This window comes from Artibeus jamaicensis, unplaced genomic scaffold (assembly GCF_021234435.1).
Source record: "Artibeus jamaicensis isolate MK-2021 breed Jamaican fruit bat unplaced genomic scaffold, CSHL_Jam_final contig_3174, whole genome shotgun sequence".
NCBI lineage: Eukaryota > Metazoa > Chordata > Mammalia > Chiroptera > Phyllostomidae > Artibeus > Artibeus jamaicensis.
Genome location: NW_026521738.1, coordinates 3,507,052 through 3,520,626, shown reverse-complemented (window position 1 = coordinate 3,520,626; position 13,575 = coordinate 3,507,052). Strand labels below are relative to the sequence as shown.

Genomic DNA, 13,575 nt, shown 5'->3' with positions numbered 1-13,575 from the left:
AAGTAGCGGGGAAGCAACCAAAGCTCTCCTGCAAGGCCCAGTCCCCTCGATGCAGCCGCAGACAGGTGCTGACTGACAACCCCAGGTGGGAGAAGACTGGCTGCCCATTTCCCAGAGAGCCCAGGACCAAGGCCTCCAACATTCAATGAAACACAGAGCTTCGGGTGCTGTCACCGGTGTCCCCCAGGGACACATCCAGTTTATAGACCTGCTGTCTTTGACTAACACAATGTTTTTATAACAATATTGTACCTTGATTAAACATTAGGGGAGTTCCCATACAGATCTTGATTTTAGCTTCTCTTGAAAAATCAGAGAGGCTGGCACATGGGCCCAAATTCTCTGCCTAACACTGATCCCCTGGCACCTGTGGGCGAAGCACACCCCACTGGCTCACCCCACTGGCCACCACGCGCCCATATGCATGTGCTATTCCCTCTGGCCTTATCTTAGCTACGCCACTTTCCAGGCTCTCGGGGCATGTGAGTTTGTGACCCCTATCCCCTTCTGTCATTTACTTGGGGCCCTACCTATCCAGCAGTCAAGGAAGGGCTACTTCTAACAGGGCCCCTTCATGCTGTTGGCGCTGGGCCACCGGACCTGCTCTGGCTCAGGACTCTGTTTTCTTCCCAAGGCCTGACGTTAGTGCCCGAGAAGCAAGCAAACCTCGCCCTCCTGCTCGGTGCATCAACCTTGAGTTGAACACTCCTGCTGTGAGTTTACAGGACTCCTTCAGTGCACATTTGCCAGAGTCCGAAAACTTCTAGGAGTGTGGATGATCCAGTGCAGCTTTCTGCCCTCTGTCCTCACAGTCATCCCAAGTCCACTACTTACCAGTGTATAACCTGACCTCTTTGTGCCTCAGTTTTGTCATCTGTAAATGGGCAGTGATGTTAGTTGCTGCCATACATGGTTGCTAGGAGGATTAAGAATCTACACATAAGTACTTCGTACAAATATAATTGTAACATGGTATAGCTCAGAATAAATAAGTTATATTTAGAACAGCACCTAGCACCTAGTAAGCACAGTATCAGTTAAACATGTCTTTCATACGACTGTCATGGGGGTTAAATAAGCAGTATAGATGGTAGGTAGAAAATAAATAGGGGGAGGGCAAAAATAGTATGGGAAATATAGAATCTAAAGAACTTGAGACACGTGGGCATAAACTAAATGGGGGGAATGGTGGGGGAGGGGTGTGCAGGATGGAGGGGAATGAAAGGGAGAATAGAACAACTGTAATGGCATAATCAATAAAAATACTTTTTTAAAAAAAGAAAAGAAGTTACTATCTACAGGGGAGTTCCCAAAACACTACCAGCTGATTTCTGAAAAGAAACTTTGCAGGCTAGAAGGGATTAGCAAGAAATATTCAAAATCATGAAAAGTGGGGACCTATGCCCAAGACTGCTCTACCCAGCAAAGCTATCATTTAGAAAAAAAGGGAAGCTAAAGTGCTTCCCAGACAAGAAAAAACTGAAGGAGTTCATCATCACCAAATCATTATTATATGAAATGTTAAAGGGACTTATTAAGGAAAAGAAGAAGACTAAAACTATGGACAACAAATGACAATAAACATATCTATCAACAATTGAATCTAAAAGACAAATTAAACAAACAAGAACAGAGATTCATGGATATGGAGAACTTTTAGATGGCTGCCCGATGAGAAAGGGGTTTGGGGAGATGGGTGAAGAGGTGACGTTATTAAGACGTACAAATATGTAGTTACAGAATAGCCATGGGGATGTAAAGTACAATATAGAAACTGGAGCATCCAAAGCACTTACATGCATGACCGATGGACATGAACAAAGGTGTGGGGATTGCCTAAGGGAGTAGGGGTGCTGGGTGAATGGAGGTAAATGGGAAAGTATTGGGAGAACTGTAATAGCATAACTAATAAAACATAATTTTAAAAAAGTAGTAGGGAGAAAGCCCTCTGAAAATGGTACATTGTTTATGCTTAATGAATACCCATTCTCTCTCCTTGAGGATGGATACATTTTCAAAATCAGAATCCTCCATCCTGTGGTCATTCGTTTCACAGTGATGCTCCCTGCAGCCTTGCACGTACCCCACACCGGGCACCCCGAGCGCAGCCCTCTCCTGTGCTGGCTGAGAGTCTGCCCAGGTGTGGGCGTGCTCTCCAAAGCACCGTCTTGTTCCTGAGCCACGGGTGCGATAACAACAAAGGGACTGATAGTGGGGGTGGCATGGGAGGGAGTGGCTTTAGCCACTGTGTGACCCTGGCCAGACCCCTGCACTTCTCTGGGCCTATTTGCTCATCTGTAAAGGAGGATAATATTCCTGTCCTTTGATCTGTCAACAAAGAATGTCCAGCCTTAAGAAAAGTCTTATAAAAGTTTATTTGAACCGAACTGTTAAGAATTTCTGGGAAGCAAAATCTCAAAGGACTGAGCAAATGCTCTAGAGAAAGGCAGTTTTACAGCTATTTTATACGTTAGGATCAAAGGAGTACTAAGGAGGGTCACGTGAAGTTCACCGGTAGTAGATTAGGGAGGCAGAGAAGAAAGCAAAGTGGGGTGCGGGTTCTCTAGGACTGGACAAAGAATAAAATGGAGAGCCCTGGCTGGGTAGCTCAGTCGGTTAGAACATCTTCCTGATACACCAAGGGTGCAGGTTCCATCCCCGGTCAGAGCACATGCGAGAAGCAACCAATGAACACACGGATGGGTGGAACAACAAAATCAATGCTTCTCTCTCTCCCCGCCCCTTGCTTCTCTCTGTCTCTCTCTAAAATCAATAAATAAGTAAATATTTTTAAAGAGCAAAATGAAGAGACACATACTTCTTTTACGTAGGTACACGATACCTAACCTTTGCAGCACACGGAGATGGTATGTGGACAAGATAACAGTGAAGGGTCCTGTGGTCTCTGTGCTTGTGCCCTGAGGGGCAGTGGAAAGACGGCCACTCTGACATTTCAAAGGTATGTCATCTTAGATGCAAAAAGACAGTAAACAGGTTTGCTTAAGGTAGACCAACCTTTGTCAAGGAAGCTACAGGCCTAAGACGGGACTACCTGCCGTGGCTCACTTGGAGTTAGAAATGTTCATATTCAGGCCATTCTATGTGTTTACTTTCTTTTTTGAGGCCACCATGCAGGCCTCCCCCAAGCTTATCAGGTTTAGCATGTGGCCCCTTTTTGGTCCATAAGCCTCTCAAAGCTGCTGTGAGCAGAAAGTAGATTTAGGCATACACAGAGGAGTCAAGGGGTGTCATTGTGGGATATTATGACTGGGTAGCCAAAGGAGGGGCTTGATGGGCCCAGGCCTAAAGGACCTGAGAAGGCCAGATGGGGTCCAGCTAGTGAGGAGGGCTTCCCAGAGGGATATTTTGCTCGAGGCAGTGTGTCCTTAAGACCAGAGCCTTCCCTGTAATCATTCACCAACCTGGCCCTGGCTGGGAGAAGCGGGGTTAGCAGGCCTGAATGCCGCAGGGAGGCCAAATTTGGACATGGGCTAAGAGCTTATCCAGTGCAAGAGGTGGAATGTGGCCAGGGCTGGGTGAGGGAGGGACTGCAGTCCCCAGGACTGCCTAACAGTGACTGTGACTGCTGCTTCGAGTGGGGGTTCCAGCCGGCCCCTTCCCAGGCCGGGGGCACTCACAGCACAAAGAACTTACTTTCTCCCCAGGGAAGGGGGAGCCCACCCCAAGGGGCCAAGCAGCAGGAAAACCGCAGGATCTCAGACTGGCAGATGTGGGGGAGGGACATGTGCAGATGATGGGGGGGGGGGGGGGGGGCTGTTCCAAAGGTGGCCCTGGAGGCCGAACTAATGGCAAAAGAGAAGCCACACCAGCAATACTTCCTGTGAGTGAAGTACTTCTGGGGTTAGAAAGTGCTACCCATTCATTATTCATTCTCTCTCCTGCTAGGTTTCTGAACCTGGACTGGGTAGGGGAACCATAAAGTATAAGGTAGGTATGTGTGTACTAGGAGGTGGGATTGGCAGGTTGGTGGGGTGGAGTGTGATCAGGGAAGGTGAAGAAAAATCTGGGCACCAAAGGAGACCAGTCCCCTAAAAATAGAAGCAGGGGCTCTAACATGGTCCCTCTTAGGGGTCCCTCTCCAGCATTTGTGCACCAGGCTCCAGAGAGTGCTGTTCACAAAGCCTGCTCAGCCCTTGGCCTGGGGGACGGTGATGGGGGAGGGGTGCTGGAGGGACAAGCAGCTGCTTAAGGCACAGCCTGAGAGTATCCTCCCTCCCCTCAGGCACAAGGATATTTTCAGTGTAAACGGTGCACCCTGGAGTTGTACGATGTGGAGCCCAGGGCCTTCGGCCAGGCTGCTAGCTTGGGCCCTGCAGGCGAACCACTAGCCTGGCTTGTCCAGAGCTGAGAAAACACAGGAAGTGTACGCACCCCCCCCCCAACTCATTCTCTCCTCCTTCTCCTGGAAACACCTTGCTAAAGGTTGTTTCCAGAGGCAACTTTGGGAACCTGATGGAGAACAGGTCAAAGCTGAATGTTAGGGAAAAACACAGCTGGAGTGTCACCTCTGGTGCCCTCTCTGTCCCTCCTTTTGGTCTAGGCTGCTTTCCTGGCCACCAGCCCTTTCGGTGACTCCCAAAGAAGCCCCAAATCTGATATCCAGGCGTGTGTGTTGGTGTGAACCTGTTACAACACTACGTGCTTCTGGGAGCATATGCGCACACAGGCCTCTGGGGGCAGGTAGGTCCAACAGTTTATGAAACCGAAAGAGAAGTTCTGCTGGATGACCAGGGACCAGCTGATGCTATGATTTCCAGAGGCCTGGGATGTAACCAGATCTGTAGGGAAAAGGGGAAGGACAGTGACGAAGGCTGGGAGGAATGCACAGGGCGGGTGGAGGCACAACTCCCACACTCTCGCCCCCGGTCCTTCTCTCACAGCATGGCTCCAAACCCAAACACCCCACGCTGTGTAGCCCCAGCTCTGGCTTGGCCCTGAAGAGGTCTAGGGTAAGTAAACAGGGTCCAGCCATCACCTCCTGAAGGGAAAGTCATCATAACCATATGGAGATCATCTCGCGGAAGATCCCAATCTGACAGGGGAGAAGGCTCCTGCTCCAGGAAGCCCCAGTCTGGTGATGGAGATACCACCCCCAAATATCACCCCCTACACACACACACATACACACATGCTCCAGTCTTGGGGTCAGAGGAGAAAGTGCCTAGAGGTTGGTACTAATGACAGCTGTTCCAGCTGCTAGGTTTCCCCCATCCTGTGCCCAAAGCCAGGGCAGGACCCCTGGACTGGTGGGCGGTGCCTCTGCCCTCAGTGGCTCCCTGCCTGCCAGCCTGGCCTGTGACAGAGCGCAAAGGCTGAGCAGAGCCCAGGCCCAGGCCCCGCGAGACCAGAGCTAGGTTATAAATAGGCCTGGGGCCCAGCCTTCCTGGGTGGGTTGGGGAGCCGAACAGTGCTTTGCCGCTGACAACGGGGAAAGACCACTGTTATGAAACCCCCTCTGTGAAGAGAGATGCTGGCCTCGCCTTCCAGGCCCACCTTAGTCCCAACCCGGAGAAGCGCCGCTCAGTCACCTTGCCCTCCTTGCCTCAGTTTTCCTTTGAGTCTGCCCTGCCCGAGGACGTCTGTCTTTGCAACCCTCAAAGTGAGCCCGGCGGGGGCGTTGAGTCTGGTCTCTTGCATCCCGGAGCTCTCCGGAACGGAGAGCCGCGCTATCCCCTAACTGACCCCCACCCTCCCCGCCCGGCCGGGATCGCAGGCCCCTCCTACCTGCAAACACTGCGGAGCAGTAGGCATCGCTGATGTCCGTGTCTGGGGTGTGGACGTTTTCGGCATAGAGGATGAAGACCCTCAGCATGACTGGCGCGAGTCAGGGCCCTGCGCACCCAAGGGCGCGGAGAGGGCTGGGTAAGGTCGCAGCTGGCCGAGTTGCAGCTCTTGGGTCCCCTCACAGGAGAGGGCTGGCAGAGGGAGGCGGGTTCAGATCACTGGCTCCCTTCTCAGATCTGCTATCCTTCGAGAAGAACTGGCCAGCCCTGGGCGGCTCCGGGGGGTTACCTTCGGTCTCCGCCCCGCTGCGCTTTCCAGGCTGGTCAACGCGCCCTCGGAGAACAGGGCTTTCTGCTCATCTTCCACCTTAGCCGCCCTACCAGGCTCGGCTAAGCTGTAATTCAATGCTCGGGCCGCAGACTCTCCCAATGACAAGGCATTTTGCACCTGGCGGAGGAACAGTGAACTGGGCGGCGGCCGTGATGGCCCGGGGCTAGACCAGAGCTCCGGGTGCCCCTCACAGTCCAGATTCCTCTCCAGGACTGGAGTGAAGCTCGGCCCCGCCCCTGACCTTCCACCTCCAGCCTTGAGCGGAGCAGGCTGGTCGCCTCCTCCTGCCGAGGGATTCCAGCACAACCCCGCGGAGCCAGCCGGACCGCCCTGCGGAGGAAGCGACATCCCAGGCTGAGGAGCAGGCGCTCGGCAGGCGCCTTCGCCAAGAGAAGCGCGGCCTGAGGAATTTCATTGACAAGAAGTATCGTCCGCCTTTAAAATTTTGCCCCCTCTTTTATGATTGTAAAAGCAACAGCTGCTACTTTTGAAACAAAAAGCATATAAGAAAGAAATCTCTGAGTCTAGGAACAAATAAAATTTGCATTTGGATATTTATCAAACCAAACTTTTCCCTGCGAGTGTATATATACATGCATGTTAATTACAGTATTTATCATATATCTGAGATCTTGTCATAGGACATGTCATGTACCATTTTTTGCATTGTTAAAAATTCTTCATAAACATTTTTTTCAATAGCTACATAATTTTCCATCATATGAATGTACTAGATTCACGAAGCTTTCTCTGATTGTTACACATTTAGGCTCTTTCCAGTTTCTCGCTATCATGTTAGTGAGAAATAATTTTTTATTTAAAAACTGGAATGGAAACCCATTTCAGTCCCCCTCTGCTAGTTCCTCAGATTGGATTCTGAGCCTTGGAAAAGGGTGTACCTTTTTTTAGGTCCTAGTACCTATTGCTACACCGCTTTCCCAGAGCTGTGTGGATGGGCACTCCCGGCAGCTGGGTGACTCACCTTCTAAAGAGGGCTACATGGGTGGGTTCGCAGCTGTCGGCACAAGCACCCAGGGCAGGAAGGGTCAGCTGCTGGCTGGGGGCTGGTCTGGCCCCACAAGGCAGTACTAAGAGGGAGCAACACTCCCCCAAGGGCCTATCATTTTAAGATCGGGATAGAAAACATTTCCTGTGGCCACTTAAGGTTCTCCTGTTGCAGTTGGTGCCTCCTGTCTCATTTGCCTCTAGCACAATACATAATGAGGAAGGGAGGACGGAAGGGGGTAAATTCAATCATTCCTTTGACAGGTATGTGTCCAGTCCTACAACATGCCCAGCACCAGCCTGGAAAGTGGGAACACAATGGTGGGCACAAGTAACACAGTTCCTGTTATGTATGGGCTGAATTGTGTCCTGCTAAAATCCAGACACTGCAGCCCTGATCCCCAGTTAGGAATGTGACTATATTTAAAGATAGGGCCTTTAGCCCTGGCTGGTGTAGCTCAGTGGGTTGAGCACAGGCCTATGAAGCAAAGGTTTGCTGGTTCAATTCCCAGTCAGGTCACATGCCTGGGTTGCAGGTAAGGTCCCCAGTAGGGGACACAAGAGAGGCGACCACACATTGGTGTTTCTCTACCTCTCTTTCTCCTTCCCTTCCCCTCTCTCTAAAAATAAATAAATAAAATCTAAAAAAAAAATAAAGATAGGGCCTTTAAAGAGTTGATTAAGTTAAAAGACTGTTAGTGGGTTCTTGTGGGGGAAAGTTTGCCCGCTAATCCCCCCTATCTGCCACGGATGAAAATAAAACTACCGAGACATGATCTGCTTGGGGAGGAGAGGTGGCCAGTCTCTCAAAGGAGAAGGACGAAGAACCCCTTCCTCAATGACTTTTATTAGGTTTGTAATACACAGGAATACAGGTAAAGCTCATCAATCAATGTCAGGCAGCAAGGATCAAACAATAAACATTTCAAAGAAATCTGAGGGCTTAGTCTGAGTCAGTGTCAGGTAAGGGGGTTGCAAAAACTTTGGGAGACATACTCATTTCCTGCTTGGACCCTTATCATATGAATGAAAGCAATCTTAGCAAAGCAGGCTTCACAGGACTTTAAGAATTCTTTTTTATGCCCGATCACCCCGGAACCCGCTCTAGCTGGCAAAGGGCTGCACCACCTTCCCAGTCACAGGTTTTTAGGCTTAAGTGGATTAGAGACAGGAAGCGCTTCTCCAAGATGGAAATGGGGACTCAGACTGTGTCAGAACAGCCAGGGGGGTGAGGGTCCATCACTCCCTCTTTGCTGCAGCCCCCCAAGTTCTTCCTTGAGGGCCTCCCAAGTGATTATGTCTGGCTTAGGTTGCCCCTCCTCTGAGGGGTCTTACCCATCACTGACTAACCGGCCAAGAGTTGGGGGCAGAGATGGATGAGGCAGAAGCAGCGCTCCTGCCAGGGAGACAAGCTTTGTCTCCTTAGTGGCTCACAGTCCAAAGATCACTCACTCAGCCTTATCCAAAGGGGGTGGTTACAATTCCTGAAACCAGGCAGAGCAGTTCCAACAGGTTCTAATCTAATCTGATGGGTGTTCTTCTAGGAAAAGGAAATATGGACACACAAAGAGACAGCAGGGATGTATGCACACAGAGGAAAGACCATGTGGGGACACAGTGAGAAGACAGCTGTCTGCAAGCCGAGGAGAGAAGCTTCAGAAGAAACCAAACCTGCCAGCCAACAACTAGATCTTGAATTCCTAGCCTCCAGAACAGTGAGAAAATAAATTTCTATTGTTTTAAGTGGCCCAGTCGGTGGTATTTTGTTATGGCACTTTAAGAACTTTCCAATTCAGTGGAGGAAACTGATACTTATGAAATAATCAAGCCAATCACAGACCATTACAAACCTCTATGTGTAAGAAATGGGTGGGCGCGAGAGCAGATGGCAGGGACCCAGGGCAGTGAGGGCTATTTGAAATGAGATCTGAAGGCCAGTGAGGAGTTCATTGGACAAGACTGAGGTTGGGGCAGAGGACCAGCATGTTCTAGAGAGAAGGAAGAGGGCACTCTGGGTCAAGGCCCTGGGAAGGATGAGAAAAGAGAACATGACTAGAGCACAGATTGTGAGGACGGAGGGCTGGAGGAGGTAAAGCTGTAGAGAACCAGCGGGGCCTCCGGGAAGCCACCTACGGCCTGCCAAGTCCAGGGGAATAACAGGAAGATCTGGTTTACTTTTCAAAAACTCCCTCTGGCTGCTTTTTGTAGAATAAAGTGCAAGGGGCCCCAGTGGAGGTGAAGAGACCAGTTAGAAGTGACAGCAAAGGGTTGTGAGACACAGTGGTGACTTGGCCCACAGTGGTGAGAGTGGAGATGGAGCTAGTGAAGCCAGAGGAAGGAAGAGGAACATTCTGCCACGCAGTTGGAGTAGGTCAAGTATCTTGCTGCTCACTTGACCATTGTGTTGCAGGAGGAAAAAAAAAAACAGCTTGGATTAACTATTGATTCATTCACTCGTTCATTTAAAACCAAGACTTATAGGGTACTTTGTATGTGGCAGGAGTTTGTCAGAGTCGAGTTTTAGAGAAGCATACCAAGTAGGGAGTAAAATTTAATTTCATTGGGAAGGGCAAGGCTTTGATGATCTAGGGAAAGCCCATATTATGGTCTGTTTTCAAAGAAGTACAGTTTGGCTCTATTCGGATGCATAATGTAACACGAGCCTGCTCTACTAAGGCAGGGCTAAAGTTTGATCTAAGAGGCACCTAGCTGCTTGCAAATATGGTGTGACTAAGGTGGTTTGAAAAGAACCAATCTTCTCTATGGGTTAAACATCCCCCTCACCACTTCTCTGCATCACTTATCCACACAGTAGGTTCTCTTCCAACTGTTCATGCACAGAACCCCGTGTACAGAAATGAGCCCTAGTGAGAATGCACCTTGACTATATTCCTCTATATGTAGGAGGTGTTCGGGGTACCTTCTCTATTTCAAAGGACTATGTTCTCTGAGACCAGCCCCCGGCAACAGGAAAAGACATCTGACTCAAGCTGAACCAATCTGATGATCTCTCCCCAGATCCTGGGGGTGAGACTGAGAGGTGCTAGCCCCAGTGTCTGGCTGAGCTGGGATGAATAAAACTGGCAGCTCACGAAGAGCAACGGCCAAGTGGAGAACGTTCTGCAGTCAGAGAAAAAGAGGTCATAAGCAGGAGGTGAGGTGGAAGGAACAGAGAGGGAAAGGTTGTTCTGGGTCCCATTCCTGATGAGTCTCTCTGACCACGGAATCTGAGAAATGGCCCTAGGGGTGGTTGTCATGAGGGGCTCTCAGCTCTCTACCTCTCTTTCATAAAACACCTTCTCCCAAATCCTCATGAGTAGTCTTTGGGAACAGAAGTGACTGCCTCTCTCTCTGGAAACTCCCAGAGCCAGGCCTCCCTCTCCCCATCACTGTGCAGCCTGGCCCAGACCCAGCCAGTCGGTCAGTCTCCCAGGACTTGCAGTAAGAATTTGAGGAGCTTCAGGAAATAAGATGTGGCAGCTGCCGGGACAGCCAGCGTCCCTGCTTATTCCTGCTGTGGGACGCAGAATCGCAGCCGTGGCTCCTGCCGCCCTGGATCCTGTCCATTTCCTCCACAAGGCTGCCAGCTCCCCACACTGTGTGAGCCCCCAAAGCTTTCTTGTAATCCTCTCCTGCCTCCAATGCAAGGCTCGGTTGCTGTTGCTAACAGCCAAGAATCCAGCTGACATACTGTGTCTTTCTAATGAATCCTTCACATTTTGCTTAGGGTAACTTGAAACATAGGCTTGGGGTTTTTTGCTATAAAAGAACCTCGGCCATGACATTCAAGATGCATTAAGCATCCCCAGTGTCTTATATTTCTGCCTACCTTTTCTCTCTCAGAGTTATGGTTGGGATCAGACCAGGAAAGAAGACGAGTAGAGAGTATGAAGAGTTAGAGCTTTGTTGTAACCCAGAAATCTCCTCGGAGGACAAGGTGTGATGTGTGTGTTACTGTGGGGGCAATTTTTATGGACTGGGGCCCACCTTCTACTTGGGGCATCATGAGAGATTAACCAGCGGGGCTGCTATGTACTCGCGTGTATGGCTGCAGAGGTAGGAACTGAGCACTGAGCGATGCCTGCTGGCCCGCCCAGACCAGGGCCACGTCTACGTCAGGCTGTCTAGCTGGAGGCACTGAGCAGACAGTCAGTCAGTCAGTCAGTCAGCTTCTGCTCAGGAAGGCCCTGACGGTGAGTTCTACTCTGTAGGCAGCCCAGCCGGCATGCAGAAGACATTTAGCTTCAGGTAGTTGAATTAGTCTTTCCCCTTATGGCTTCAACCTTTGTTGTCTTGATAAGTGTTCCCTGCCTCATCCTCAGGTTATATAAGGACTTACCTAAATTTATCTAGATTTGCTTAGATTGACCTATATTTACCAGTTGAGTTTGTTCAATTCCTAAAACTCTCTCAAGTTACAGTTTGATTTCTCCCCTGGGGAAGGAAAGAAATAAGTAGAGCACTTTCCAACTTTGGCAATTTACAGAAATGTTATTTGAAATAAGGTCTTCTTGGGACCACATGGCCTGGGTCTGGGCAGAGGAATCGGTGGGTCAGGACGTACGGGGGTAGGAAGTGGAGATGGTAACTCTGTTAAATCCCAGTTACGTGTGGCCACTGGCAGATTTAACATCTCTGAGCCTTGGTTTCCTCATCTGTGAGATGAATATAATCAGTTTGTGGTGAGGATAAACTAAGATACATGCAAAGCACTATTTAAGGGTATTCCAAAATCAAGGGCTGCCTCTCCTCAGGGCTAGATAAGATTTTTGTTTGATCATAGCCAGTAAGAAGTTACAGTACATCAGGATACAGAAGCTGGTGAACATATTTTATTCATCCTTTACATGCTATCAAATGCCAAAATGTCCATTCCTTTTCTGCCCTCCGCTAAAAGTGCGATTCTTTCATTCTCTGGATGGTCCAGGGCCATGGGCGTGGGCTTTTCTGTTTCCAGCTTTGGGGCTGACAGCACAGGGTACCTACTTCCCACAGCCAAGTGTCGTAGTCAGAAAAATCCCTCCAAAAGATACATTCACTTCCTAATCCCCAGAAACCGTGAATATTACTTTAAAAGGCAAAACATGTGATGAAATTAAGAATCTAGAGATGAGGCATTTATCCTGGATTATCCCATTGGGCCCTAAATGCAATCACGTGCCTCTTTGTAAGACAGAGACAGCGGGAAGTTAGGTGGAGGAGGCGGCAAAGCGCAGCTGGAGGCAGAGACTGAAGTGAGGGGATCACAGGGCAAGGTATGCCAGGCCCGCCACCAGAAACTAAAAGAAGGAATGGATTGTCCCACAAAGCCTCTGGTGGAAGCGAGTGTGGCCCTTGACTTTAGACTTGTGGGCTCCAGAGCTGCAAAAGAATAAATACACTTGTTTTAACTGCTACAGTTGTGACCATTGATTAGAGCAGCCATAGGCAGCTAGTATTTCGAGTCTCTGACAGCGGAACCAGATCATTATTGATAAGGGCAGAAAAGGAGGGTCAGCTCTCCCACCTCACTGAGAAGCCAAGCAACAGGTTTTGACATTATTTTCCCAAAGACAATAGAAAGAGAAAAGAAGCAGCACCAGGTGTTTAACAGAAGAGATCATCTGAACGCACGACATGACTCTTCTGTTCTCTGCACACAGATCTCTGTGAAACTGGCTAAGAAAGACCCACAGTCCCTGCTCACACTCTGGGCTTCTCCGCTTCCCCTGGGAAGAGAAGAAAAGTCATGGCAGTTAGTGTCAGAGTTTCCCCTCCCGTGAAGGGCCTTTCCTGAGAACCCACCACAGCAAACACTCGGTAAATGTTCAATAAATAGAAAAGTATTTCTTTTTATCCATTCAGGCCAGGCTGCTGATACAGCAAAAAAGGGTGTGCTCAGAATGGAGAGCTGGCGTTCCTCTGGTCTGCAGTCCCCCTGAAGGCCCTCACCCTGAGCAGGGAGTGGAGAGCAGCCTGTCTGGTGCAATGCACAGGGAGCAGCTGCTCTGGGACTAATGCGGGCAAGTCCTTCTGCTGCACTGTCCTCCTTTTGAATTAATTCCAGAAAGTGTGGAGTCTATGGGCATGGTGACAAAAAGCGAGCGTGCACGAGCACAGCGTGGGAAGAACAGGAGGAAGAGAGAGCTTGCACTTCTGAGGACACGGGAGGATTCAAACTGAGGCAATGGAGCGAAGGGCAGAACAGAAATTAAACTTTTTCTAAAGTGAGATTATCTCGACTTCTGAAAGAGGTCACAACAGCCCAGGATGCTTCAGTCTTAGCAAATGTAAGGAAATCTCTTCCATGCCCCAGCAAGGAAAGAGCTGGGTCCGGGTCCTGGTAGGTGGGTGGGTAATGCAGAATAAGGGCGGAGGCAGAGTTGATGCAGATGATAGGGAGTGAGTCTGAGAGGTCCTCGCGGTGGTGACTCAGGGCAGAGGTGAGCCAGAGTGCTTTCTGAAACTCACCTACTGAAGGACTCCTGTTCCTGTTGAGTCAGGAGGAGCTACCAC

At 49.7% G+C, this 13,575-nt stretch overlaps 1 protein-coding gene and 1 long non-coding RNA gene across 10 annotated transcripts in view; one reads left to right on the top strand and one right to left on the bottom strand.

Moving 5' to 3' along the window:
- DYSF (dysferlin) overlaps positions 1-6,274 on the bottom strand; it is a 203,049-nt gene extending 196,775 nt beyond the window's left edge. For all 9 annotated transcript variants that reach the window (XM_053663323.1, XM_053663332.1, XM_053663328.1 and 6 more), the window contains exon 1: positions 5,746-6,274. In XM_053663323.1, coding sequence (XP_053519298.1) covers positions 5,746-5,833 — 88 coding nt within the window. In that variant the 5' untranslated portion in view covers positions 5,834-6,274. The remainder of the gene's footprint in view (positions 1-5,745) is intronic.
- LOC119035790 (uncharacterized) lies at positions 3,799-5,823 on the top strand. Its single transcript, XR_008391205.1, has 4 exons — positions 3,799-3,948; positions 4,562-4,701; positions 4,902-4,970; positions 5,735-5,823. It is a non-coding gene; the product is annotated as an uncharacterized LOC119035790 (long non-coding RNA).
- Positions 6,275-13,575: the final 7,301 nt, after the last annotated feature.